This window comes from Fonsecaea multimorphosa (genome assembly GCF_000836435.1).
Source record: "Fonsecaea multimorphosa CBS 102226 unplaced genomic scaffold supercont1.7, whole genome shotgun sequence".
NCBI lineage: Eukaryota > Fungi > Ascomycota > Eurotiomycetes > Chaetothyriales > Herpotrichiellaceae > Fonsecaea > Fonsecaea multimorphosa.
This window is the reverse complement of record NW_015971641.1, coordinates 433,181-459,857: the sequence shown is the minus strand read 5'-3', so window position 1 is coordinate 459,857 and position 26,677 is coordinate 433,181. Positions and strand designations below refer to the sequence as shown.

General features: G+C 53.2%; 11 protein-coding genes across 11 annotated transcripts; 7 read left to right on the top strand and 4 right to left on the bottom strand.

Moving 5' to 3' along the window:
• Positions 1 to 2,131: 2,131 nt before the first annotated feature.
• On the top strand, positions 2,132 to 3,043 carry Z520_04392 (uncharacterized protein; the record flags this gene model as incomplete). The annotated part of the gene is made up of 1 exon (XM_016774899.1): positions 2,132 to 3,043. The coding sequence occupies one exon, from the start codon at positions 2,132 to 2,134 to the stop codon at positions 3,041 to 3,043; it is 912 nt and encodes a 303-aa protein (XP_016633879.1).
• Positions 3,044 to 4,326: 1,283 nt separating this feature from the next.
• On the top strand, positions 4,327 to 5,721 carry Z520_04391 (uncharacterized protein; the record flags this gene model as incomplete). Its single annotated transcript, XM_016774898.1, has 1 exon — positions 4,327 to 5,721. The coding sequence occupies one exon, from the start codon at positions 4,327 to 4,329 to the stop codon at positions 5,719 to 5,721; it is 1,395 nt and encodes a 464-aa protein (XP_016633878.1).
• Positions 5,722 to 6,203: 482 nt separating this feature from the next.
• Positions 6,204 to 8,777, top strand: Z520_04390 (uncharacterized protein; the record flags this gene model as incomplete). The annotated part of the gene is made up of 1 exon (XM_016774897.1): positions 6,204 to 8,777. One exon carries the CDS (start codon positions 6,204 to 6,206, stop codon positions 8,775 to 8,777), a length of 2,574 nt encoding a protein of 857 aa, XP_016633877.1.
• Positions 8,778 to 9,216: 439 nt separating this feature from the next.
• On the top strand, positions 9,217 to 10,639 carry Z520_04389 (uncharacterized protein; the record flags this gene model as incomplete). The annotated part of the gene is made up of 4 exons (XM_016774896.1): positions 9,217 to 9,476; positions 9,565 to 9,997; positions 10,049 to 10,538; positions 10,599 to 10,639. 4 exons carry the CDS (start codon positions 9,217 to 9,219, stop codon positions 10,637 to 10,639), a joined length of 1,224 nt encoding a protein of 407 aa, XP_016633876.1.
• Positions 10,640 to 11,963: 1,324 nt separating this feature from the next.
• Positions 11,964 to 12,618, top strand: Z520_04388 (uncharacterized protein; the record flags this gene model as incomplete). The annotated part of the gene is made up of 2 exons (XM_016774895.1): positions 11,964 to 12,420; positions 12,497 to 12,618. 2 exons carry the CDS (start codon positions 11,964 to 11,966, stop codon positions 12,616 to 12,618), a joined length of 579 nt encoding a protein of 192 aa, XP_016633875.1.
• Positions 12,619 to 13,343: 725 nt separating this feature from the next.
• Z520_04387 (uncharacterized protein) lies at positions 13,344 to 15,020 on the bottom strand (the record flags this gene model as incomplete). The annotated part of the gene is made up of 1 exon (XM_016774894.1): positions 13,344 to 15,020. The coding sequence occupies one exon, from the start codon at positions 15,018 to 15,020 to the stop codon at positions 13,344 to 13,346; it is 1,677 nt and encodes a 558-aa protein (XP_016633874.1).
• A 433-nt stretch (positions 15,021 to 15,453) lies between these two features.
• On the top strand, positions 15,454 to 17,043 carry Z520_04386 (uncharacterized protein; the record flags this gene model as incomplete). The annotated part of the gene is made up of 1 exon (XM_016774893.1): positions 15,454 to 17,043. One exon carries the CDS (start codon positions 15,454 to 15,456, stop codon positions 17,041 to 17,043), a length of 1,590 nt encoding a protein of 529 aa, XP_016633873.1.
• Positions 17,044 to 17,404: 361 nt separating this feature from the next.
• Positions 17,405 to 18,196, bottom strand: Z520_04385 (uncharacterized protein; the record flags this gene model as incomplete). The annotated part of the gene is made up of 2 exons (XM_016774892.1): positions 17,405 to 17,656; positions 17,837 to 18,196. 2 exons carry the CDS (start codon positions 18,194 to 18,196, stop codon positions 17,405 to 17,407), a joined length of 612 nt encoding a protein of 203 aa, XP_016633872.1.
• A 763-nt stretch (positions 18,197 to 18,959) lies between these two features.
• Positions 18,960 to 19,342, bottom strand: Z520_04384 (uncharacterized protein; the record flags this gene model as incomplete). The annotated part of the gene is made up of 2 exons (XM_016774891.1): positions 18,960 to 19,150; positions 19,231 to 19,342. 2 exons carry the CDS (start codon positions 19,340 to 19,342, stop codon positions 18,960 to 18,962), a joined length of 303 nt encoding a protein of 100 aa, XP_016633871.1.
• Positions 19,343 to 20,224: 882 nt separating this feature from the next.
• Positions 20,225 to 21,133, bottom strand: Z520_04383 (uncharacterized protein; the record flags this gene model as incomplete). Its single annotated transcript, XM_016774890.1, has 1 exon — positions 20,225 to 21,133. One exon carries the CDS (start codon positions 21,131 to 21,133, stop codon positions 20,225 to 20,227), a length of 909 nt encoding a protein of 302 aa, XP_016633870.1.
• A 1,237-nt stretch (positions 21,134 to 22,370) lies between these two features.
• On the top strand, positions 22,371 to 23,786 carry Z520_04382 (uncharacterized protein; the record flags this gene model as incomplete). The annotated part of the gene is made up of 1 exon (XM_016774889.1): positions 22,371 to 23,786. One exon carries the CDS (start codon positions 22,371 to 22,373, stop codon positions 23,784 to 23,786), a length of 1,416 nt encoding a protein of 471 aa, XP_016633869.1.
• Between the last annotated feature and the right edge of the window lie 2,891 nt (positions 23,787 to 26,677).

The following is a 26,677-nucleotide window of genomic DNA, read 5'->3' as shown; positions in this document are numbered from 1 at the left end:
GCATACTTTTTTCTACAGCTAGACTTCAAAGATATCGGTATAGCCATTGGGTGATTGCCTTTGAAGGATCAAATCTAGGACTGTCATCAATAGCATGACGAGGAGACCAATGTACTGATGCCAAGATCGTCCAACGTAGGACGAACGACGCCAGTTGGAGTGTCGGACCAGCTTTCCAAGCGCCTCTCCCGAGATCGCGGATCAAAGCAGAGTACGAAGTACTTGCTATCCAGAGGCAAATTTATCTCCTGTGGTAAGATTGATTCCCATGCGCAAGGCTTTGCAATGCTTTGGTGCCGGCCAGGAGCCCAAAAGTCCCAAAGGTCCGAACCGCAGGTCAACTCCTTAAGGGGTCATGCTCCAACACTGTGCAAATCACAGTACATATCTGGGAGCCGCGCAGTACATTGGTACAGCACGCCCAAGTCGCCGCGCGCCGCAGCTTCAGCCTTATCGCATGCTAACCCAAGATGCTGCAGACCCGGATGCAGCTTTAATCGTTCACAAAGGTAACTGAGGAGAGGTGAGTTCACGGGGACATAGCATCAATCAGCCTTCTCTGGACAGGTCAGGCGCCCATTTTCAGACCTTCATCAAAAGAGAGCTCCGGCAATGGGCGAGCGGTTCTTTGAATTTCCAAGGGGCAGGAATTTTCCGGGTCGACTTTTCAGTCATGGAGAAAGGATGCGCTACCAAGAACCGAATGGCGGTAAACCAAGGTTCTGTGAATGCCAGTGAAGGTATCAAGGGAGATTGTCCGAGCATCAAAATCGGGTAAAGTCGCCAGAGTGGGATTCTAGGGACATGCATCGGCTTCATCACAGCGGATGGAGCTGCCATGTTCCTCGGTAAGAGTGTGAATGCATCGCAAGACAGTGTTTGCTCTTTTGGCAGCCAACGCCCAGTCTGCCCCTCCCAGCGTGAAACTCAAGTACAATGCCAGTGCATCTGTTGTGTCACAGTATCGGTCTCCAGGTCTTCCGGAATTTCTGCTTTATCCAAATGGGACTATTGGAACGACTGGGGCTAATTTCTCAGTTTTCACCTACGAGGCTATTTGAACCTCTGCTGAATGGAGGGAGCTAAGCTTGGGCCAACTCTCTTTCTGATTTATTTGCAGCAATAGTGAGCAATTCGATACAAAGTGTTGGGAAGAATCATGGTATCTGACATGAGCCGGCAATAACCGTGCCAATTCATGCGACCGAAACTCCCCAACCTACTTTTTTCATGAGACATCTTCTGGCATGCTTCGACCGAGCCTTGTACACAGAGAGAACCGTATTGATCCCAGGCAGGGAACCCTTCGGTTAAACAAAGGCTAAAGTGGTGGGATATCATTGAACAAGACATAGCTCGTCAACTCGCTGGTGCCTCGGCTGATGGCGCAAACCTGGCTTCAAAGCACTGACAATTATTCTGACTTGAGTGATTCCGAAATCCGCAATGGGGTATGCTCCTGTCGCTGTTGCCTGTGCAAATCGATGGATGCTCAAGATACCGATTCGAGCCTTGAACAGCCGTCATTTCCGTCAGCTCATCGGATTGCCTGGCGAGACAAAAGACGTCTCCTCATGCAGGGCCGCGCCAACCGGCTGGCTGATATTTGATGCATTTATCATTCGCTCAGGTCTGTTCAGTGTTCTCGCTACTCGGCGCATTGTCCGGCGAGCCAATCGAGTGTTTGGAGAATCGACGACGATGGCGACATGAAGTCGCTCCCCGCAGCCCGCTCCAAGTACTCGGTATGTAGGGATGGACCGAAGGGCGTCGAAGTTTGATTCGAGGAACGCAAGCAGTGGCCTAAGGGTGGAGAAAAAGCTCACAAATCCGAGGCCCCATGGTCGAGGATGTCGAGTTGTGTATCTCTTTGGGATACCTAGGTATTTTGCCACCGACCGTGGAGCCCGCCCCCGTCGGCACTTTCCCCACCTGCACGTATTGACTTTCCAATCTGACGAGGGCAGACACCGCAGGTTATTATATCAACGGACAATTCCCCTCTCACTTTTCTCTCTAATCCCTCTTATCATCTTGTGCCTCTACGATATACTCATCAAGTCAGTCTTGTACTATTGTGCACCATATCCCTGCAAAGAAGCCTCGTACCTAGACACACCTCTCATCCACCATGGCCCCTCCTACGGCAACTTACACTGAGACTTCCAATGTCCCCGCCCCCGGCTACGACACAGCCGATGCCCAACCTGAAGGCACCGCAACCCACGAGCCCAAGTTGAAGCAAGGCAATGCCGAAGTTCAGATGCAGAAATTCCCATCCCCGCCCCGCTTCACGGACAAATACGAGGAGAGGGAATACCTCAAGGGCCGCCTCGCTCTTGCATTCCGCCTGTTCGGCAAGTTTGGATTTGAGGAAGGTGTCGCAGGCCACATTACATTGAGAGACCCGGTGGATCCCACCACCTTCTGGGTGAACCCTTTTGGCCTGGCCTTTTCGCAGATCAAGAAATCAGACCTCATCCTCGTTGACCACGACGGAAAAGTCATCGACGGCGGCCCAAACAGGCTGCTCAACCAAGCCGCATACATGATCCACGCAGCCGTCCACAAGGCCCGCCCAGATGTCGTTTGTGCCGCCCACTCACACAGTCTCTACGGCCGTGCCTTCTGCGCTCTAGGTCGACCCATCGACATCATTACGCAGGACAGCTGTGCGTTCTACAACGACCTTGCCGTGTATAACTCATTCAAGGGTGTGGTGCTGGCCAAGGAAGAAGGAGAAAACATTGCCCGCGCAATTGGAAACAAGAAGGCTTGCTTGCTGCAAAACCACGGTCTTCTGACAGTCGGACAGACGATCGAGGCCGCCTTGTTCTGGTTCTGCTCCTTGGAGAAGTGTTGCCACGCCCAACTCTTGGCTGATGCCGCTGCTGCTGGTCGTGGAGGCACAACGGTCAAGATTGATGATGAGGATGCTGCGTTTACCTACAAGTCTGTGGGCACGCCTAGGGCCGGTTGGTTCAGCGCGAAGCCTCTGTTTGATGTCATGATTCAGGAGATTGGAGATGAGTATTTGAAGTGAGCCAAGGGAGGGATGACCTATCTTGCGCGGCGGCAGAGAAGAACAAAAGTACAGCAGCCACACGCAAGTTAGCTGTTGACCTGGTTTGCACCTGTTATAATTCACGAAAACGCTATTGTCCTATCCATACCCCACGCATGATTAAAAATAAACAGTGTTTCTCCAAATGAATGTCGTTGACCATGAATGCCTCCATATTCTATCGACTCTTTGTTTCTAGGACATCTTCTTTCTCGGCAGAGTTGACCAGACTTTTACCTCCTGATATCAGGACTCCCATGCCAGTCGCTCACCATCGTTCCGTATCCTTGTCGTGGATCGTCTACTTCTACCACTACAACCCACCAATGTCACACCCTCATTCAAACCACTGCAATCACTTTGAACAGGCAACGGAACTTCCCGGACCTCATCATTCATCACCAATGCGGCTTACTCTTGAGGCATATCGAGATGAAAATGAAAGAGCTGGGACCCTCCTTGTCAGCTCTGCCGTCACATCAGCCTCACCCTGCATCAACCTCGTCCCCCCGGCATCGGCCTTGGCATGGCGAGATGCGCAATCCTGTCCACAGCTTGGTGTTTCTCCAGAGGGATCCCTGAGCTCTCTGGCGTTGAACGCGGGGGCCGCCGTCGGAGTCAGCTCGTAATGATCACGATATTTCCCTTTTCGTTTCGCTTCGCGGAGGGATTGGATTTTGTTGCTCCTCTATAACAACGAAACCATCTCCGCGGATCATACACTATCTCTCGCTCACCATCTCGCACTCTCTCTCGCTCACTCAGGCGGTCGTCGCGGGCTTAGATGGTATATATGTATAGATGGGTAAGACCCGTGTTCTAGGCGGCGAGCCTTAACTCGGCTCATGACTTGGGCCAATGGAGAAGAGGAGGGCGCTTGAATTTCTATCCGGAAACCATGTGACAGTACCTAGGTACCTACCTCATGTACCTGTTTGACTCAAGTACTAAAAACCTCATTCGCCGTAACTAGCCGAAGGGACAACGACTTGGAAGCGCCTTTGAACACAAGTGGCGACCACTTTCACCTATTTGTCTTTAGGCCGGAGTGATGTGTTGTTGCTACGCTTCTCATACGAAATACTATGGGGGGTGAATGGGAGGTGAAAGGCAGAGCCATACAAACGGGGCTTGAGGCCGAAACGGCGCTAACCGGGATTTGGACCAGGAACCACCTCTCGCCTGAGGCGTCACTGCGACTCTTCAAGCCAGCTCGCTATCCCAACCTAAGCTGCTGCCAGATTTAACAGACACCATCCATTATGAGTACCGAACCGACCAAGACCTGCATGTTCTTCGTGGATGACTCCAACATATGGATCGAGGCCCAAAAGTTCGCCGCCTCGGGCAATAGCCACATGCCCAAACTGACAGACAGCGATCGCGACCCGCGTCTCAGGATTGACGTCGGGAAATTGATCAACACGCTCCGCAACGGCCGCAGCCAAGGTCCTTCGTTTCTGTATGGCTCTCGCCCACCGCCTAACGATACAGTGTGGAAAGCGTTTGAGAAGTTCAAGTTCAAGACCAAGATCTATGATCGCGCCCGCGGGAAAGAGAAGGAGGTGGATAACTCCATGGCAACGGATCTGAGCTCTAAAGCCACCGAACTCAAAATTAGGGCCGAGTATGACTTGAGGTACAAACAGCAGAAAGACAATACGACGTTTGTCGCCATCACGGGAGACCGCGACATCCTCCCGCCAATCAAGGAAGTGCTGGAATGTAATATCCGAGTGGAGCTCTGGGCCTGGCGATCGGGAATCTCTACGGAGTACTTGAAGCTGAATTCCGACAACGATCTATTCTCGGTAAACTTTATGAACTGGATATTCGATAAGATTTCCTTCACCAACTTCCGCTCTACCCGACAGATCAAGGCCAGGCAAATTGATCCCGGCCAAACGATCGTGCTCTGCGAGTTTGCTGACCAGGGCAGGGATAACCTCGAATTTTCTGTCTGCGAGCAGCTCATTCAGTTGGGCCGCTTGTTCTACATCACACTGTCCAAAACGGAAACGGAGATGTTTGTGGAGTTTCCCAAGGTAAAGAACATTGAGGCTATGGTCCTCGAGGCACGAGAGCTGTTTAAGGAAATGTTGACAGTCCTGTCATGGCCCGAACACGCAAGTCGTCTCAATGAGGACCTCCCGCCCGTGGTCGAAACTAGCAATATGTATGCGGCGTTGACGGGTGACAATGGCCAATATTCCGCCCATGTCACAGCGAAAGAAGAACACGAACCTGTCAAACGCAAAGCTAAGCTGTCCAGTACCGCCGAACCTGAGGGTGGACACATTGAAAACGTAGAGATGCAAGGTCTCAATGACCCCGACGACAACGACGGCTGGCAAACGGTGGTTCGTTCCGACCTGGGACAAGACCATCGTCGCGGCATACGCCAAACTCAGCAATGTTCTGACCGCGTTCGCTGCAAGAAAAGAGGCGATTGTGGTTACCGCCATAGTGACGAGGAGCGGAATTTGTTTCGGGACTTTCCAAAATTGGACTTGAGGTGGTGGAAAACGAAGAAGTGCAATCTCCCCCACTCTCACCCGGGGAAACGATGCCCATTTGCCCATACGCAGGACGAAGCATGGTGCCTTCGGTGCCACCATGAGGGCCACTATACTGATGAGTGCCGGTATAGAAGTTAGAACTTGGTAGGTAGCTGCTGCAACCCACCGACATTGGAGAATTGTCCGGTTAGAGCAGCCATCAACACGCCTGGATTGACACTACAACGGCTGGCCAGTTGCGCGGTTGGTCAATGTCACACCGTAGCGCAACCAAATTGCGTGGGCTAGCTCATTGGACAGTAAGCCTCATCCAGGTAGTTACCTGTATACGTGACCTAAATTGAAGCCCCTAAGCACATCTCTTTGATCACCCTCGCCCCAGTTGTACAGGCACAAACCAGCATAGACGTCCTCAATCCAGGGAGTACACACCTCCTAGCGTCCGGATCGAGGTCAAATTGAGAGCCAGAAATCAGCCGGGGGCGGGCGCATAGATAGCCTGGGTAGTCTTGGTATATTGTCACCTGCCTGTCAAATTTGGAGTGAACGTCGAGCCATCGTCTTTCTCGCTCGCTTCGTTCCCTACAGGCTGCGAGCCTTTGGCATGACGTTCTCTTCCGATGAATCACATTCCACTACCACCTGCTCCAGCCTTGGCCCACATCGAAATCCCCGTCTACGGAAACAATTCAAACCCTTATCGCTATACTCAACCGTGGTTGTCCTACCCAGCCAGGCACGGCTTCGGCTTCCTCGCGAAGCAAGATTCTGATGAGCTGCATCAATGCTCCGAAGCCTTGAGGAGCAATCTCGCCGCATTCGTCCTGTCATGGTTGTTCTTTGGCGTCTTGGAGGAATTCCTCGGCGTCAAACAAGATCATGCCGAATGGATCGTCACCACAGAGAAAGGTCATCAAGTCATTAGCACTTCCCATCTCTGTGAAAGACTCGATGCATGGAGGACCAGGATCAAGCAACTCGATGGCAAACAACAGCTCGAGATCCGGGCCGGAATTGACCTGGTTCTGGACCACATGGATTCTATGCATAATACCCTCAGCCAGACGACTGCAGACATCATTCAGGCCGTACAGAGTGGCAGTGGCCCCTACCACTCCGATCTCCTGCCCGATGAACTCAATCTTTCACTTGAAGTCCTTCACAACACACTGTCTCTGGCACGCAATGTCGTGTTGCAGGCGGCCCCTCTCTCATTTTCGACCTATAGCAAGTCACGACTCGTACATGATCAACTTGCGAAGAATGGATGGTGTCCAAGCGAGGTCTCACGCTTAGAACAAGAGTGTTCTGTGGTCAGCAGCTACTTCTCCTCCAGACTCAGTGTCCTAGGATTGTCCGCCATTCACTCCAAGTGCTCACACTGGCAATGTGAAGCATGGCAAGTCGATCAATCGAATTACCGAACAAAGCACGTCAATACACTGTGCGACTGCACGTTTATAGGTTTGCCCACTGAAAGGATTGCCGAGATCATTCGCGGCAGCCAAATCCCATGTCTTCGCCTTGACCGCCGCGGAAACAGATTAGAATTGGTTGCCATTGATCAGAGCGCACCAATTCGCTTCACTGCTATCTCGCACGTCTGGGCTGACGGGTTAGGTAACCATGCCGCAAATGCCTTGCCCCTTTGCCAAGTTCGGTTGATTCAAGAACGGGTCAACATGATAGCAAACCAGGGGAGCAAGCCTCTCGCTGCCTCCGATAATCAGCCATTCTGGATGGATACTTTGTGCATCCCGGTAGGGGAGGGATTCGAAGCCGAACGAAATACAGCGATTGCGGAGATGAGAACCATTTACAGAATCTCTGGGACGGTGCTTGTTTTGAATAACGAACTGAATAACATCTCTGTTGATCGCAGCCCCTGGGAACTGGCGGCGCGCATTACGCGCACGGCTTGGTTTCGACGCCTTTGGACGTTACACGAGGGTGTTTTGGCAAAGAAGACAGTCTTTCAGCTCCAGGACGGCTCGGTTGACCTCTCCGAGCTTCAAATAATAGTCCAAGGATGGGACGACTCGTCCAAATTTGAAGATCTGTTGTGCCGACTGATATTTGTAGAAGCCTGTCAGCCATACTCGAAGCTACTTGCTTTCAAGTCTAAATCACTCCCCAGCCGAGTTCGAGATATCTGGACCGCTGTCCAGTGGCGCAATACGAGCTACCAAGAGGACGAAACGATATGTCTCGCCAACATGCTTGGTCTCGACCTCTCTTCAATCCTTGCGGTCAGCCGATACGACAGCGAGGCCAAGATCAAACGAATGAAAGCGTTCATCCTTGCTCAGAAGTATTTCCCCCGGGGCTCTATCTTCCAAGGTGATTATTCCAGTTTGACGAGACCTTCTACAACGGAGCTTATTGGATTTGAATGGGCGCCCCAGTCGTTTGTCTTTCGCACGCGGGCAGCTCTCGAACAACAGCCCGACACTCACCTCGCTTTGGCCGATGAGCTTGGGTTTCATGTTTCACTTGTCGCACTCATCCCAGACAAAGGGTGGGATGTCTTCACCCAGGCAGGAAAGAACTCCACGGAGCTGGGAGACTTGTACCGCGCATTCTTCATGGTGCCTTGGGAATGGGATTATTTCTACTTCGTGAACTGGGACATGGGCCGCGGACGCTGGGATCTCGTCAATTCACTGCGCGAGAAGACCTTCCCTGCTCTCATCCTACAACAAGACATTACCTTGGTGACGGATGAAACCCTAGACCAAGATGGAAGCGCTGGTCACGACAGGGATGGTTCCTCCATGACACGCATGTTCGACGACGACCTGATCGCGGAAGAAGCCCGAGAAGAAGTGCTGCGTGAGATGATGATGGAGGCCCGGGGAGAAACGGTCGACGAAGACTATGCACCCTACCAGCGTCGAATCTTCTCTGCCTCGACTTCTGCAATCCTTGTTGCAGCCAGCGTCATGGACCCAAGCCACGATCACAGTAACATGACAGACTCGCTCCAACACGAGCATCCCAGCGCGAAGAGTTCGAATCCAAATGTCGCAGTCGAATATCAGGCGCGCATCATCCAGCATGTTCAAGTCGAGAAAGAGATGTTCAACACGTATACCCAAGCGGCGGACGCGCAGCTGCAAAGAATTGATGGCGCTAAGTATAGGATTAGTTCATGTGAGAAATGGTCGTCTGGGGTGCGGTGGTGTATTCAATGAAATGCTAAAGACAAGGCCAAGGCAAAGGACCGCCCTCTTTGGAATGCGAGGAGATAATGTCAGTTGTTTGCAGGGACAAATACACACCCCAAGCACAGTTGCATGATTTGAGGGGTTCTTTGCGTGTCCGAAGTGAGCTTACAAGCCTCGGGTGTGGGTGGGTGAGGGTGGGCGAACACCCCACTAAGCCGAGCGTGCCTAGGTATCTAGGTAGGGAGGGAACCTCCGTAGATGTGTCTCGGGCATACTTTGCAGCGCGAGAGATTCGTGCCAGCATTGCTTTACATAAGTCTTTCCTCCGACCACCAGAGATGAGTAGATGATAAGTTCCGCTTCCATAAGCGACTGCAGCTTGGGGGACAAACGACACCGGGATACTAGCCGGACACTGAAAGGGCCACCTTCAGAAAAAACATTACCTTTGACCAACCCGCAAAGAATGGCCAACAGACTCCCCCTTGTGGCAATCTCGCTCGGCTTCTGCGCCGTGGTCTGGCAACTGTTTCTGCGAGACGCCCTGTTCAACGGCATGGGACTCGGTCGGACCGTGCAGCCCGTCACAGACTTCCCATACCGATGCCACCGAGTGAGCGGCGATGCAAACATCCAGGCCTGCGAAGACATGTGGCTGGACCAGAGATCCAGAACGCTGTATCTGGCGTGCTCGGACGCGCTGGCGAGGAAGGAGTGGATGCCAAAGTATGTAGGTTGTCTAAAAAAAAAAGGCCTTTTTTTGGTTTCAAAAATCATAAAGGGGGAACAAACCTGCTAAGAGATTGATGCTCAGTATTCATCGCTTCAATGCCTCCGGGAGAGCGTTGCATGACCATGTAGTCGCGATGGATATTGACAGCCCGACCGGCTCAGGAGGCTACGCTTATCGCGTACTCAAGATGCAAGGGTTTCCCGGCGTGCATGGCGATGGTCGAATCCACGTCGTCGGCATGACTGGGACTACCTCTGCAGATGGCTCGGATGTTCGGTTGTGGTTGATCAACGCGCGTCCTTCGGTTGATCCAGAGACGGGAGAATTGCTCGACAACGCGGTCGTGGGGGGAAACTCGACCATTGAAGTTTTCGCGACTGAACCGGGTTCTGATAGTATGAAGCATGTCAAGACATATGCTGACCCCCAGATTGCAACGCCCAACAACGTCGCTGTGATGCCAGATGGCGGGTTCTTCTTTACGAACGATCACGGTCCGCACAAGGTTGGCCTGGTAAGAGAAGCGTCCGAAGTTCACGGTCCGGCTCACTAACTCTGCATGAAGCAACATCATCTATCTGCCTTTATAGGCACAGGAGATGTCTCGTATTGCAGCGCGGCCGGTGTGTGCAAGAAGGTCGCCTCTGGGTTCAAGTTCCCCAACGGACTCCATCTCGGGAGCGACGGCCTTGTCTATGTGCCCAGCGCGGCCGTGGGAGGCATCACCGTGTTCAAACCGAATCCGGACGGTTCGGTGGTCAGGGTGCACAGCATCGACCTCGATTATCCCATCGACAACCTCTCTGAGGATGCCAATGGAGACATCTTCGCCGCGACTCTGCCTAAATCGATGAAGACATTGGCCGCCTTTGACGACCCGCTCAATCCAAAGAGCGCCCCGGCAACTGTATGGCGGGTTCGCAGGTTGAACAGAGAGATTGCGGGCAGATACAAGTATGAGCTGACGAAAATCATCGAGGACGCTGAGGGAGAGGTATTGCCCGGCATGACGACTGTGATCCATGATGCGCGGACGGGTACATTGTTCATGAGTGGTAAGTCACGGGGTTCCCTCTGCAGTCTAAACGATGGAATTTTGAAATAACCTCTTACAGGGGTTGTGTCACCGTTTATCACCGTGTGCAAGAAGGTCTGAGACCCCGCGCTCGTTCAAATGCATTTGAAACGAAAATAGAGCTGTGTAAGCAATGCTATCGGGTGTGGACGTGAAGATGCATGTCCAGGTGCCGCTGTGCGGTACCTGCAGGAGTCGATGCATTCCACGAGAGCTAGGTAGTTGACCTCGAATGGTGACGTGCATTGGTCAGGGACAGGATCAACAGCTCCGAAGCGTCCCTGTCGATCTTGGTGGCATCGTCGACGTCAGCAAGCTGGGCAGTTGTTGTTGTCAAAGGCAAAAGAAGCTCGTCGCGGATTCTTTCAGTACCTTGCGAGGCTTGTACTCCGTAAGATGAGGACGGCGAGTCGGCGCCACAGAACTGCCGACCGCCGACCCTCGATGATGATCATTGATGGCGGCTCTCAACTATTATCGTGGATATCGTGGCTATCGTGGCTATCGAGCTGTAGGTAAGCGGCCTCCTTGCGCACGGCAACCAAACAACTTGAAATCCAAGGCCATCCACCGACCATCCATGATCGACGCATGCTCTCTTGTCTCTGGCCCCTCTTGGTTCTCTTGGCCGCTTGTCTATCAGGGTCTCTCCCCAGCGGAGGATTCTGCAGCTCTCTCCCTGACCAACAGCATGCGACCGTTTGCATCTCTCGTTTCGGACGCCTAACCCTCAACGTCGTTGTCATTGTTTGTCTCTACCTAGCCCTCACCTTTCTCGGGCACCGAAACACCAACCGCATCAGCCGCATCATAGGTACTCGGTACTCTTCCTCTTCAGCCCTTCATGGCGGGGAAAAGGCCACCGCCGCTTGCCTCACCTGTGACCCCCTTGGCAAGCCACATTCGTAACCTAGAGCCATCGAGCTACCCAGTCTTTGCGGGGCTCGTCGTGCCCTGGCTGGGTGCGCGGGCCTAGCAAGGCACAATTCGTCAAGCTGAACACCAGCAAAGCAGGGAGCCAACAATGGCGTGCATTCTTCATGCATGCACGATGCCCGAGGACCGAATAAATAAGAGGCTAGAGCTGGCTTTATTTATTTTTGTAACACCTTCGCAACCTCACATTACCAACCTTTCTGTCCAAGCAAAAGAGTAAGACATTGACCTACCTGATCACGGTCCAGAAGTTCGGAATCTGCTCATCAGGCCTGCTATATCCTCGTAAATTCCCCCACTGGCCCTACATCTATATACAAACCACCGAGCTCGACTCTCACAATCCCTCTTCTCTCTTCGTCCCTTGCTGGAGTTGCAAAAACCAATCGTCCCACGCAGGCTGGTTTTCGGGGTGCTATTCGCTTTGTCCTACCTACACAGTCCACTCTCCTCTATAGGGGTCTCCAAGATGTCAGCCTCAGCGCCAGCACCTCCCACAATCGTGATCAACACGCCCGGCGCACCAACCTCGACCATCTCCGCGCCCCGAACCGAACCCTCACCCTCACAAAAGGAACGACCCCAGAACCCCGCGCTGGTCAAGCAATGCTACCTCTGCGACGAGCAGAACCCGGGCGACTTCTCCCCGACCACCAAATACCTCGAGACCTGCCTGTTGTGTTCGCGCCACTTCTGCCCCATCCACAAATCCGTCAACTGGGACCAGGTCTGCAACATCAACCACGCCGAGTACTACCGCGAGTGTCTGGAGAGGGCGCGGCAGGAGCTGATCGCGCAGGGCAAATCCAACGCGGACGCGGACGCGAATCGAAGGGCGCTCGCGGAGGTGTTGATCAATGAAGGCATCTATCCGAGCTTGGGGGAACGGGAGAAGGCCATCTTCACGACGAGTCCCGTTAGCGAGAGTGAGTTTTGACCAACCAAAGACACACACAACCATATGATTGGGGAAAATCATGGCTAATGGCTGGTGAAAAAAAGCAAAAATGCAGGAACTCGCCAACTTCCGCTCCCTCGACGCTGCGCTGTCCGGAACGAGCACTCAGCCCAAGAGCCAGCTGATTGAAGAGAAGGATTTTGTCGGGGCGGACATTGCTGTGTAAAGAATGACGGAGATGGATAGGCAAGGCAACGGCCTTCATGTTATGCTCTATCCATCTCCCGGCCTGTTGTGTTGCTCTTGGGCCCTGCACATTCGTGTGTGTTGCTGTTGTTTTCGATGCTATGCATGTCTGACTACCTATGTTCTCGGTATGCTTTTGCTTTGAATGAGCAAACCGAACGAGTCGGGCGAGCTTCGCAAGTCGATGAGATGCTCAAAAAGAGCCCTCCAAGTGATATTGAAACCCAGGAAAATCCGAAACATGATCTCAATCAGTCAATCAATCAAAATTGAAGAATGGGAGACTCTGTGCTTCGTAGTCCTCCGCCAATTCAGTTGGGTGACTGACCTCAAGGTCATCCGTGAAATGCTTTCTAGTGCTCCGGTCCAGCCCTGGACCCAAGCTGGGTCAATATGGATCCATGCCAGGCCTTTCTCTATCCAATAAACACCTCATTGCACGCAAAATATTACCATACCGAAGTCCATGCCTTGTCGTGCCGTAACGCTGGCAGGCACCTGTGCAGCAGTAATGTGTGTCGCCCGTAGTGTCCACCTGCAGTCAAGCAGAAACACCATGGCATGCCCTTCGACAGATCAATCCAATCCGTGTTCCCAATGCCAGAAAACGATGTAGACTAAACCAACCCACCCCGTCGTCAATTGGAAGCAAGCATTCTTCCTGTCTTCCGTTCCCGCTCCACTTCACTGTAAGGATTGCATTCTTCAAACACAGACAATCCCCTCCAGAACCCTCATGGCCCTCTCTCCCTCTCGCTCAAAAACCCCCACCACCCGTTCCGTTTCCGCTCTCAACCCCTCCTCTGTCTGCTTGGCAATGAATTCGATCCATTCCTGCACCGTCATATTTTTTTCGTCCGTGGAGAGTTGTGAGCCCGTCAAGCCGAGGACTATATCTGCATCAACTTTCTGCGGCGACGTGGGAGCAAAGATCAATTCAATATCCGCCGGCGTCCATTTCGGCATTTCTGCACCTTCATTGGGAGATGACGCGTTTGGATGTCGGTGGTGGCTGGGAGTGGATGAGTCCGGAGGAGCAGGAGCAGGTGGACGTGCGGATGCAGGCCGCGTTGAGGGTGGGGCGTTTTCAATGTCCGAAGTTGATGGAGAGGGAGCTGGGGAAGAGGTGTGGTTAGCTTTTGGTGTTGGCGACACGGGACGAGAAGACTCGATCTTGTCAGTGGAAGGCTTCGGTGTTGCTGTCCTGGCGGCAGATGTGAATGGACGTGCCTTCAAAGGCGTTGGTGATGCTTGAGGCGGTGGGCCGAGAGGACTTGGATGACGAGGCTCACTGGAAATCCGTGGGGGAGTGTTGCTTTCATTTAGTGATGGATAGGAGACCTGGGCGGGAGGAGTGGGCGCTGGGTTTGGTGGAGCTTGTTGCTCCTCTGCTTGAACTTCTGGCTCGAGATCAATGTCAGCCGGAACTTGGACTTGCTCATGCTCGACTTCTGCCGGAAACTCTTCTCCATTTACTACCTCCGCTTCAGGCTGAGGTTCTTCCTTCTTCGTCTTTGTCGATTTGGTGGTCTTTGTTCTCTTGGACTTGGTCGCTTTTGACCGGCCGCCAGCAGCTTTCCGCTTGGCTCTAGTTGTGGCAGTAGATGCTGTTGACATGACCGACATTGCCGACATGGTGCTCGTATCTATTGAGTCATCGAGATCTGGTATGAGATCATTGACATTGCTAGGAGCTTCTGAAAGGGTGGTCATGTCTTGGGTGTTTGACTGTGTCGACAACCGCGTCGAGGCTTTTGATGAGCGCGACGCTCTGGATGTGCGGCCTTTCTTTGCTTTCGGGCGCTTAGCTGGCGCAGTTGTTCCTGCAAAATGGAAAAAAGGGCAAGCTGGAGATCGCCGATAGTGCTCGTCGAAAGGGTCATCTTTTGGTTCCCAGCCATCAAGAGACAATTTGCAAAAGGCGCAGGACACATAATCCTCGCTTTCTGGCAGTAGCGCCAAATGCCATCCTGCTTCAACCATCTTCTCTATCTTACACCGCCAACCTCTTTTTGACTCATGCGGCCATCCAACGGCGAAGGTGGCCCGGCGTGCGTCTGCAAATATCTGGCCTGTCGGGTCTTCCATTGTGCTGATGTCGTGTTTAGCATCTTGCCCTGCGCTCATCAATATCGCCCAGCCACAATCGCTTGAATGTTTCAAATGTTCTCCCACTGGGTCATCGTCCGGCTCCCATCCGTCAAGCTGTCTTTCGCAAAGGTAGCAGATGGTGTTATCATTGCTGGCGCTGGAGGGTTTGTAGTAGAAGCCGGCTCGCGCGAGCTCATCCGGCGTCGGCGTCTTGTGCGGCCATCCTAGCTTTGATCGTTTCGACGGAGGCTCGAAAGACGCAAGCCGCGACTCGTACGTTGCGTATTCCATTGGGTTATCGGTGATGGTGTAAACTGAATTGCAGGATAGGTAAGGAACGGTGGCATGAAGACTGAAGTTCAATGCTACGAGTGTTTGTTGATTCTGCCGAATTCGGCCGCGTCGAGCTTAGTATTAGCGGATGACGTACGACCACGTGATTTTGGCCTGAACCTGGAAGGATCACGTGCATGTGGTCTAGACAAAATCCACGTGACCGCGGCCAGGCCAAACTCATATTGGATCACGTCAATTTGGCTTGGCTTCCGCGTAACTTTCCTGCTGTGTCGCGTCATATCTCATTCCAACCTTGCCCATCTCTGCTCTCCTGCGCATGCCTCAGCGTACAGGAGGTGGATATGACTTATGAATCAATGCTGTAGTGAGCTCAAGAAATCCAAGCAATGGTTGCATACTTGAAGCAAACAGCTCCAACTCTTCAAAAATGACCTTACGGGTCGTGCCCAGCATCTTGGGCAAGAGGAGGTTTCAAGAACTTTACGGCACTCCTCGACGGCTACCTATTCTCGCCGCCGCTCAACGTTTCTCTCTCAACTCAGGCATCAGGCACTATGCTACTGTCGAGGAAGAACGAGGCCGTGATAGTGCTCCGCCTCCAGGATTCGACGCCTCCAAAGCGAAGCAGAGCCCCAGTGCGTCCCCAGGTCAGCAGTCGACCACCAGCAACCCCGGCTCCTCCGAGCAGACTCCTTCCTCTCGAGGCTCTTCCAAACCTCCCTCTTCGAGTTCGACCGCCTCAGATTGGGAAGAAAATCCCGACCTTAGCATTTCAAAGTTCTCCGAGCTACCTGGTAAGGATTTTGGTGTCAATCAGCACATCATCATCAATGAGGAGTTCAAGGAGGCACTGAGACAAATCCTGTGGAAGTTTCGGGCACCCATTCGCTACGCCTTTGCCTATGGCTCGGGTGTCTTTCCTCAGAGCGCAGGAAAAAGCGGAGGCTCCAAGAACTTGCATCCAAACCCCCCCGCAGCTGTGGCCAAAGTGCAGGATGGGAACCAGAAGATGATTGATTTTATCTTCGGAGTCTCCTATTCCCAGCACTGGCATTCATTAAATCTGCAAGAACACCGAGATCACTATAGCTGGGTGGGTTCTTTGGGATCCTACGCCGTCTCCAAACTTCAAGATTCCTTCGGTGCAGGGGTGTATTTTAACCCTTACATCACCATCAATGGAACTCTCATCAAATATGGAGTGGTCAATTTGGATACTCTCTGCAGAGATCTGTCGGAATGGGACACTCTATATCTCGCCGGCCGCCTACAGAAGCCTGTGAAAATCTTACGGGACAATCCGGCAGTCCGACTGGCAAATCAAGTCAACCTGATCGCCGCAGTCCGCGCGGCATTGCTTCTCCTTCCACCTGAGTTCACCGAGAAAGAATTGTATTCGACCATCGCGGGGATTTCGTATATGGGCGATCCACGAATGAGCGTCGGTGGGGATGATCCTCGAAAAGTTGAGAACATTGTCAACAACCAGTTACCCAATTTCCGCCGCCTTTACACACCATTGATTGACAACCTTCCCAACATCTCCTTCAATGATCCGGCCTGCTCAAACAAAGATTGGCTCGATGACCCGTCCGTCAACTCCAAACTGGCCCAAAACATGGACCCTGTAACCCGGGGTCACATGGTCCGCCGGCTTCCCAACGCCTTCCGAAAGAAACTCTACTTTGAATATCAATCCAAATTCAAAATCCCACGAGGCGAGTTCAATGATATGCTCGAGAAGACCAAAGATGAAGACCCAGATCGCATTCGCCGGCGGGAAGGCGGGCCGTTCGAGCAACGAATCGCCCAGGACACCGAAGGTGGAGGCCTGAGGGAAGAAGTAAAACAGGTTATCGAGCACACGATTCGATGGCCCAGTCTTGTGCAAAGCGTCAAAGGTGCAGTGACCGCCGGGTGGTCAAAGAGTATTCGGTACGCGAGGGAAAAGAGGGAGAAAGGTAAGAAGGGCGCACAGGCCGTCGGGGAAGAGGAAAAAGAAAAGAAAACTGGTTAGCGAGATCAGCATGAAGCGGGAGTATCTTCTTGTGTGTCTATATATATACATGTTGGAAATCATCAGACGCGAAAGCAGCTACTTTCCTGCGCCGTCTAGATTACTATAAATACAAAATATTTGGCATGTCCAATGCAAGTGAGAGATATTTCTTACCTCGAACGTCTTCCTCACTGAATCACACCGCCATGGTGTCCACCATCGTCCTCTACTGCTAGATACCTAACCTAGGGACCATATACCCTGATCGTTACCCTTGGGACCAAACCTCGTGGCCATCATTATCACGAAAACACCTTCTGAGTCCCCCAAGTACCCCACGCTCACTTTTCTCCTGCTCAGACCTAGCCCGTCCCGTTTCCTACAGACTCTCCTTTCCCTTCTCACCGGCCCCAACCCCATCATGCCCGCCGTCGACACACCTCATGCCGGCCTTCCAGAGCACGTACACGGGAATCCCGACACTCCACGCCCAGACCGCGGAGCGCAGGTAGCTGGCCCGCTCGCTGCGCACGGTCATGTACAAGACGCTGTAGAGCGTGCGGGCGACGAGGTACTCTGCGGCGCAGGTGTTGAGTTCCTTTGGGTCGAGGTTTGCGGAAGTGCCGGCGAGCTGCGTGATGTCGGTTTAGTCCCATTGACAACCAAGCATGGGGGGTGTTAGAAAGTGGGATGGGAGAAGGGGAGAGGGGGGGCGGGGTGGAGAGAGTAAGAAAGGGGAACTATAAAGGGTCTGTATATAGATATATAGGGACATGACCAATAAGTAACTGCATAGTAGGTAGGTACATACCACAGCAGCGGCAAACAGAGGAAACCCCTCGAGCGCATTCAAATGACACCCCCGTGCGCGCCAGAGCATATCCGCCGTCGCTTTGGGGAGGGTCGGCGCCAGCGTCGCCAGCTGCGCCCGCGGCACCAGGTTCGAGTACGCGTAGCCCGACGCCGTCATCAGTTTCGAGAACAGGTACGCGTGCGGCGGGACCGAGAGCATGTATGCCAACGGCATCGAGTGGAACGCGAAGGCGTATGAGGAGAAGTACGACGATGTCCATGTTTGGTGACTCGTGGTAGTGGTAGTTGTGGTCTTGGACTTGGAATGGGGAGGGGAGGAGGAGAGGGGCAGGGATGCTGGGGTGGTTGTGGTTTGCATGGTGTCGTAGTAGAGAGATGGTGAGATGCCACAGAAGTCAGAGTGTGGTGCTTGTGTTGGGTCAGATAAAAGGAGGAGGATACACGACGATGAGACTTGGATAGAGGATGAGGATGTCTTTTTTGATGTTTGATGAAGAGGCAATGACATTCTCATCCCATAAATACCCATATATATACATCGACAAGTCCATTATGTGGGCTTGTAGAACACCCACACGTCGTTGCGTTGTTGCGTTATGCCCGTCGGCCAGAGCATAACGTTACATACACAAAACATCGTCACGGATGGTTTTCGCCAGTGAACGGGGCCGCTGTGGTTCATTGGGGCCCTGCGGCTTTTGGACCTCTCATGGTAGGGACGCTGCAGAAGATGCCCCATCTTTGAGGACGATCCCGAAGGCATGAAAGTCAAGGCACGGTTGGTTGTTTCGGAGTGGATGTTGAGAGAAGCGATGTAGGTTGTGCTCAGAAGTTGACGTGAGGGAAATTGAGCCAAGTGTGACGTCTGACGAGGGCTAACGGCAGAGAACGTTGAGATCTTTTCTGTCAGACAAATACTATTTTGTCCTTTTTTTAAGTGTCTCGTAGTTTGTGATCATGCAAACGTCGTCGAATTTGATATATCGTGGTATCATCATGGTTAAAAACTGATCTAGAGTAAACAAACTCTCCAGCCACATACTCCCAGCAAGAACACAATGTCCGTAGCCTGCACGGCGCCGAATTCAAGCCTTCGCAGTACCATCTGCCTCCCTCTCTTCTCACAAGCCATAACCACCCTTCTCGTTCTTTCCCTGTCTCTCTCCGCGGTTGAGAACCTCTTTACTCGTCAGGTTCCCCACGCCTTCAAGCAAGCCACCCTTGCCGAATTGGCTACCCACGCCTTTGTTGACGTCGTCTTGGATGGCGTCCACGTTCTCGTCGCCGGTGATCTTGGTCTTATTGAGGTTGTCTACGTGCGAGATCCGTTAGCAAAATGGCCACATCCAAGCCTGTTGCTAGCGGGCTATTGGATTCCTGCTAATTTCATACCTTTGGCGACGTAGCTGGTCTTGTTCTCGCCGAACCAGCCGAGGACTTTGTCTTCAATCCACGGCACCCAGGACTCGTATTGCTTGTTGTACCAGTTCTTTGCGCCTTCCATGGTGTATAGTGTGCAGTAGCGGGTTGCAGAGCTGATGTAGCGGTGTTGTAATCGCCTGTTGCTGGCACACAAATATAAGCGGGCTAGAGATTGTGGGAAGCTGTTTAACTTGATGCTTGAGTGGGTAATACCAACTAAGTCAGAAGCACATCAGGCTCTAGATTGGGTTTTTTAACGAGGGCGAGCATGCGTGTAGGAAGGACTTAGACCTTATGATGCCATCATGCGCGAAAGAGAGGCATGTGGCACGGTAGGCATCCGGGCTGTGGCTGGTACGTCACCTCGGTTTCAAGATAGGTATGTGTGGTTACACAGCCAGCCCAGGTAAGAGAGAAGATGGTGTGGCCCAAAGGACGAATCAACTCTTGTCAAATGACGGACAAAGGGGGTGTTGGGGGTAAGGACAAGAGGGCAATGGATGAGGAGGAGTGCAAAGGCATGTGGATGGTCTGTTGGATTGTGGTGATGACGTAGTGCAACGAGGGTCACCCTTGCTCTCCCAACGTACTAAACACGACAGGGGTCTGGAGATCGAGAATCAGGCTGAAGGAGCTGGTCAAAGGTAAGCAGATTGTTGAGAATGGGTATATAAGAAGAAGGTGTTCTCTATTATATCAAAAATATTGAGACAGACATGTTTTCCGTAACCAAGCGACCCCAATAAGGGTGTGCTGATGCACACCCACCTTGACTAGTTCAACGTCCTGTGTGAATGCTAGTCGGCCAGCCGGGGGGTCAAGCTAAGGCGCCAATAATGTACAACAAAAACATAGCGATAACCCGAAGCCTGTTACAAAACCCGCACGGACAAAGAGAAAAAGACATTAGCAGCCGAGAGCCTGGACAAACACCAAGAAGTCCAGAACGATATATGGCTCTGCCTCATCGACCGTGACCCTGAGCCCACTTAACCTCAGATCGCCCGTCTTCGTAGTCGCTGGCGAGGCCGATGGAAATGTCGCCTTGAATATTTGGTTGGTATGCCCCTGCATGGGATCCATGGCCATTCTGAAGAGAGTTGCGGTTTCCGTTGTTGTGCTCATTCACATTCCTTCGCATACGCGGGCTGGTCGCCGGGCTAGGGATAGAGTGAACATTCTGAGAAGTGGTCCGGTGTACGTTGTTTTGCTCATCCATACCCCTTCGCAATGGAACAGGGCTGGGCATCGGGCTAGGGATAGGGTTGGAGCAAGGCTTGCACTGCAGGTCAGGTTGAGGATCGAAACCGGGCATGTCAACTTCTCCCCCACAATATCCGACGATATAAGTGATAGCTTCACTGACGGCTTGCTTCTCTTGATCAGATGGGTTGTGAATATCAACGGGAGCATTGTGGGCGCTGCAATTATGACTGTAGCTCACTGGCCGTGGTTCATTAGGGCCTTGCTGAGATATTGCTCCGAGCCCATCCGGACCAAGCTTTACCGAAATACCGTGCCTGCGTAGCAACAGACAATACTCGTATATGGGAATGTAAGTGACAGCGGAGAGGCTCCGACCGAGCGATGGCAGTTCTGCCGTTCGAAAGGCTTCTGAAATTTGACGATACGTGACCTCTCTCAGCTGGGGTCGAGTTTTGGTGGTCGGCAAGTCTTGCCTGTCATCATCTTCGTGCCGTCGGGCCTCTTTTGGCGATTTGTATGTCTCTTTAGGGTAGCCTGAGGCCGCCGTCACAGTGGAGTAATCACTTTGTGACCTAGTGTCGTCGTCGTCATGGTGCTTTTTGCCACTGGTGACATGTTTGGGTTTAGTAGTATAGATCCGTTTCTTGCCTGAGTTGGTGCCAGGCATTTTGGGTGTATTGTTATTGTCAAATGATCCACTGTATTTGCTTGTTCCTGTGGTTCCAATAAGAGGGAAACGAGGAGTGATTGCAGAAGGAGAGTGTGCCTGAGGGAAACAGCTACATATTATAGACTGGTTGGCTTCTTGCGCGACTAAGGCCACAAGGGCGAAAAGGCAAACTGGCAAGGCTGAGCGATGCAATTCCGCAGTCCTGCACATTGCCCCGCGAAAGGTCTGAAATACGTGTCAGAAGGTGCTGAACAGTCTGCCTATTCAGACAAGGGGGACTGCTGTCCGGTTAGTGAGGCTTGAAAATATCAAGCCAATGGAGCCTGGAGAAAAGACATGCCGCATACGCTTTAAGAGTGAGGTGGCTTAAGCACGTCACGCGGCGTGCAAGCGAGTACCCCGAGGTGAGAAGGACATTGCAGGATTTACCCGATACGTTACACAGAGTGAGCTGGGAGGGTGTGAGAGTACCTCACTTCCTAGTCTCCGTACAGGGAAACCGGGCGCGGTGGCTTGCAAGAGCAAAGCCTCATCTTTGGAAGATACTTCCTGGAGGTTCTGCCTCGGCAGCGCCTTGGTGACTAGGTGGCTGCGGTGAATTCTGCATTGGGGATTTGGCAAGAGAAGCCGCTGCAAGCGATGGCTTGGTGAATGAGAAGGTCTCGAGCCAGGCAATGAGGGAGGGCGGCTTTCAAAAGACAGGAGACCCAGAAATGTCAGATCAAATGACAGTGTCACGTGATATACAGTCACGTGCCGGGCTTCGCGGCATTTCCTCCGAGCGACGCCGCCGGCATTTTGCCTCGTTCAGGATTTTCCTCCTCCACTCTCTCCGCAACCCCAAGAGCCGAGCCAGAAAGAGATGCTGCTCCAAGACCCTCCACAATTCAACAAACCATCTCCACCTTTGTCGCTGTCTGCCATCGGTCTCTGCACCGACATAGACCGGGTGGCCATTGCTTTTAACCGCAGGGCAACGACGGGAAACATGTATCGGCAAGTACTTATTTGACGACAATCTTGACTACCTTTCTATACTGAGACGTCGCTCCCTTCGTTGACGTCCCTTCTGCACATTGCGTTTGCCTTGTCTCATCTGCTCGACATCTGCGTGACAGTTACCCGCTGAAAGGTCATCTATATCAGACGAAGCAGCCATCCAGCATCTGTCTCCTGTTCCCCGTCCGGGAAACAAAATCCCTTTTAGAACGATCAAGACACCCATCAGGCAGCCATGGCGGTCATGTCAACAGCGAACCAGTCCCCCCAAGTGGGCTTCATCGGTCTTGGGGCGATGGGCTTCGCCATGTCAACGCACCTGGTCCGGACGGGCTTCCCAGTCACGGGTTTTGACATCTACGGACCAACGCTGGACCGCTGGTCGGCAACATGCGACGAGATCCCCGAGTCTCGCGCCAAGACGGCCAGCTCACCTGCAGAGGCGGTCAGAAACGCTGCGGTCGTGTGTCTGATGGTGGCGAACCATCACCACGTCCACTCCGCCTTGTTCGACGATAACGGAGCGGTCCATGCCCTCCCCAAGGGCTGCACGGTCATCATCCACGCGACGATCCCCCCAACACAGCCATCGACCGTACGTGAGCGGTTGACGAGCGAATTCAACCGTCCGGATGTGCGGTTGATCGACGCTCCCGTGTCCGGTGGCGTGGCGAGATCCATCAATGGCACGTTGACGATCATGGTATCTTCGGACGACATGAAGAACCTCCAGGAACCCAACGCGAAGACGGTGCTCGAGAACGTCGCCAGCAAGGGCAAGACGCTCTTCCCCGTCCCCGGCGGCCTGGGCGCGGGCCAGTCGGCGAAAGCACTGAACCAGGTCATGTGCGGGATCCACATCCCCTCGGCCTCGGAGATCATGGGGCTGGCGGCGATCAATGGCGTCGACACGCAGAAATTTTACGATGTGCTGACCACCAAGGAGGTCTCGACGGGCAAGATGCCGCTGGGTTGGAGCTGGATGTTCGAGAACCGCGGCCCACGCATGCTGAGCGCGTCGCCGCCCATGGCCTCCGCGACCGCCATCATCAACAAGGACGTGGGCATCATCCGCGACGAGGAGGTGCGGCTGAGCGTCGACCTGCCGCTGCTCAACGCGGCCAGCGGGGTCATCACGCAGGTGATGAAGACCCACGCCGCCGCCGACGACAGCTGCATCGCGCAGTACTATCTGGGCTTCGACTCGGACCGGGCGGACCTGGTGGTGCAACGGGCGGGGAACCCGGTCGGCGCGGCGAGCGAGCCGGAGCAGCAGAAGCGCATCATTCGCACGCTGGCCACCGCGCACGCCGTGATCCACCTGGTCTCGGCGTACGAGACGACCCAGTTCGCGCGGGCCTTGGACCTGATGCGCCCGGAGCAGAAGAAGCAGTGGTTCAACATCATCGCGGGCGCCGCGGGCGGCAGCACCGTCTTTTCAGAAGTCATCCCGCGCGCGTTCGACGAGGACTCTGGCAGTGGCAGCGGCAGCGGCATCGAGGCCGCGTTCCGCAAATACGCGCGCGACAAGTTCGGGAGCAGTGACGTCGTGGCCCAGCTCGACGAGCTCATCGACGCAGCCAAAAGCCAGGGCTACGCCCCCAAGCTGCTGGAGGCCGCTCTGGCGAATCTGAAGACCCTGCTCGGCTGACTTTGTCAACCAACAAAGCTCCCGACAGAGAGAGAGAGGCAGACCTTTTCTACAGCAGAAAAATTGGGGGTGATGCTTTTCAATAATGTGCGCACCATTCCTCTTTTTGAACCAGAGGGGACTGCTATCGTGTCCTCTCTCTCCATTCGGTTCTATCCTAATTCTATCCAATCCTATATCTTTCCCTATTTATCTCGCTATCCACGTTAAGCGGATTAGGGGAGAAGCGAGAGGCGAGATTACTGCACTGCATTTTACAAGGCGTTGTCGTCTTCTTCTTTCTTCTGCGCGTTTTTTCTGGGGATAATTATACGGTCATACCGGGCCTTGATGACGACGTACCGAGTACATATCAACAAATAAACACACATACATACCATACACCCTTAGAGCTCATATGCGCGGGACGAAAACGAGTCAAGTTTAGGTTTCCACTGCTAGGTATTTGCTATTTGCGGGCGAAAACTTTGGAGAGCATCCAGAGTCGCATAGACCGCGTTGTGACTCCATTCCAGACAGTCGGCCTTCGTCAAAGAACTCTGGGAGAGGCTCGTAAGGGTGCTTTGAAGCTAGGCTTGTGATTCCGGCATTGGATTGTTTCCCAAACTCACAGGCTCTACGTATGCCCTGCTGAGATGTCAGGGAAGTCCTAGTCCTAGCATCATTGTAGGCTGGCCCGGAAGTGGGATAGGTGGTCATCCTCGACAAAATTAAAGCGCAAGGTCCGACCCTCGACTGGCGGGGAAGATTGTGTGGCGCTCATACCAGCAACGTGACCTTAGCTTGAGCAGCAATTGATCAGCTTTCTTTTGCGATATAGTAATATCTGTGTTAGTTCATGTTTGCCCTTGCAGTCGTCAGTCATTGCCAGGAGATCTGTGGCTGAAGAAAACCAGGCAAAATCCATGCGAAAGTCAAAAAAACGTTATGGACGGTGGGCAGCGAGAAGACTGGGCTGTAGTTCCAAGGTTGGGGGCGAAAACCCAGCTGGAGGCTTGCGGCTGAAGCCTGGCTCGGCCCGCCAATCAGCGGCAGATATACGAAACAATATGAGGTTGAGGCTCAGGTGTGCACCGTGCGACTCGCTGAAAGTCAGACAGAAGATTCCGACTCATAATCGCTCAGCTAGTGGAGACGACCTGACCGTATGGGTATTTCGCCCATGCGACTTCCGTGGTGCAGACGGAACAAGTAGCCCAGAGGGCAAACCAAGGAGCACACAGGAAAGCTCGGATCCCCGAACGACAGTAGAATGTGATGTCCTATCGCTTGAAGCCAAGCGCAATCGCTTCAGCTAGTCGTAGTTGCAAGTTTCGCTACGCAAGCAATTCAGAAGAGCTGAACGCTTTCTGGCTTGGCGGGCTGAGTGCGTAAACCCAGTGGGAAAGGCTTAGACACCAAACATGGCGGTTCTGCAACTGGAGAAGACGCCACTGCAACGTGTCTGCGCAGGGCCTTCAAACCTGAAAGCTGCACTTGGTTCTTTGATGGACCAAAAATTGCAGACAACCTGGATGGTGCTCAGCCCTACCTGCGCACAGGATGAGTATTTGGCAGAGTCAAATTGTTCAACATTGTGCCCGCTGCGAGAGTTGCTGCATGCAATCACCCCTCAGCCAGTGTGAGAGAGGCATGAATTCTACCGCGACATTGTTCATCTGCAGCTCGAGACAGTCGCGAGTTTGTGTGGATGAGGGCGCTCTAATCCGTGGGCATCGCGGGCGCGGGCACCACGCGACATTTAGCCATCTTCGAGCGCCGCTCGACGCAATTTGAAAGGTGACCGCGGACATTGTGCCCGAGTCGTGCGACCGCGCGTAGGAAGGGGCGGCGAGGTAGAAGAGAGGTCGACGAAAAGGAAACGACTATTCTGCTGATCAGAGTCTGGTGAACGTTCCTTAAGGTTCAAGCTCAGTGCGCCACCAGACTTGAGGTTCGAGCGTGATTTGGAAAGGCAGTCAGGACGTGCCAGCCTCAACCGGCGTTGCCACTGTTGAACGGACATTCCCACATCAAGTGAAGAGAGAGTCCGGGGTGTCGCCTCGGGAACATCGACCGCAGTAGGGGGAATGAAGAGACGTGAAAAGCCCAAGTCAGAAAGACAGATTGTGCAGCGGCACACGGAGGAGACGGCGGCTTACCGGAGGAATGGAAGAAGGGAAGAATGAGGCGGATGATGGGGCGATCGCCCAACGACTTACTCTGTATGTTGAGAAAGGAGGATCCTTCAGCCTCAAGTCGTTAATGTGGCTGGTGCTGAAGGGTTGTTCTCGGCAGTCATCCACTGGAGCTGGGTGACCCAACAAGATTCGGTCCAAGCTCCATTTCGTAAAGCAATTCTCGCCCAAATAACGCCAGAACTGGTGCCTTCGATCATTGGATACGGGTGGAGTTGCTGCCCGTTTACTTCTAGCACAAGTCGCCAAAGAAACTCCGCTTTCATCGCCCGATCACGTCAAGCAACGCAACCGTGTGACCCCTGAGAGAGACAGCCTGGTGGCCCGTGCACCAATCAAGCGTCCCCAATTGCTTGCATCGTTGTAACGGCACAGGGAGCGGGTGGTACAGAGAAGATGGTTGGCCCACGGCCGCTGATCCTCAGCTCCGTCAGCTAGCCACAACAGGCCCCATCATGGGTCGTTTTGACAGTGCAAACAATCGGTGCTGGAGACAGGGACTCTCGCTTCCAGAAACCGGGTTGTGATGGCACACAGACCTGTCCAAGCTGATTGCGCACCATCATAGCTCGATCTCGTTCTTAGAGATCTTCCATGGCACATTCTGGAAGGTGGATCTGGCACCTTGCAGCAGGAATGGAGGGTTTCCTATTCGTCAGGAGAGTCGAGGGCCATGATTCGTCTGAAGTCAACGACAATTGAGAGATCTGCACA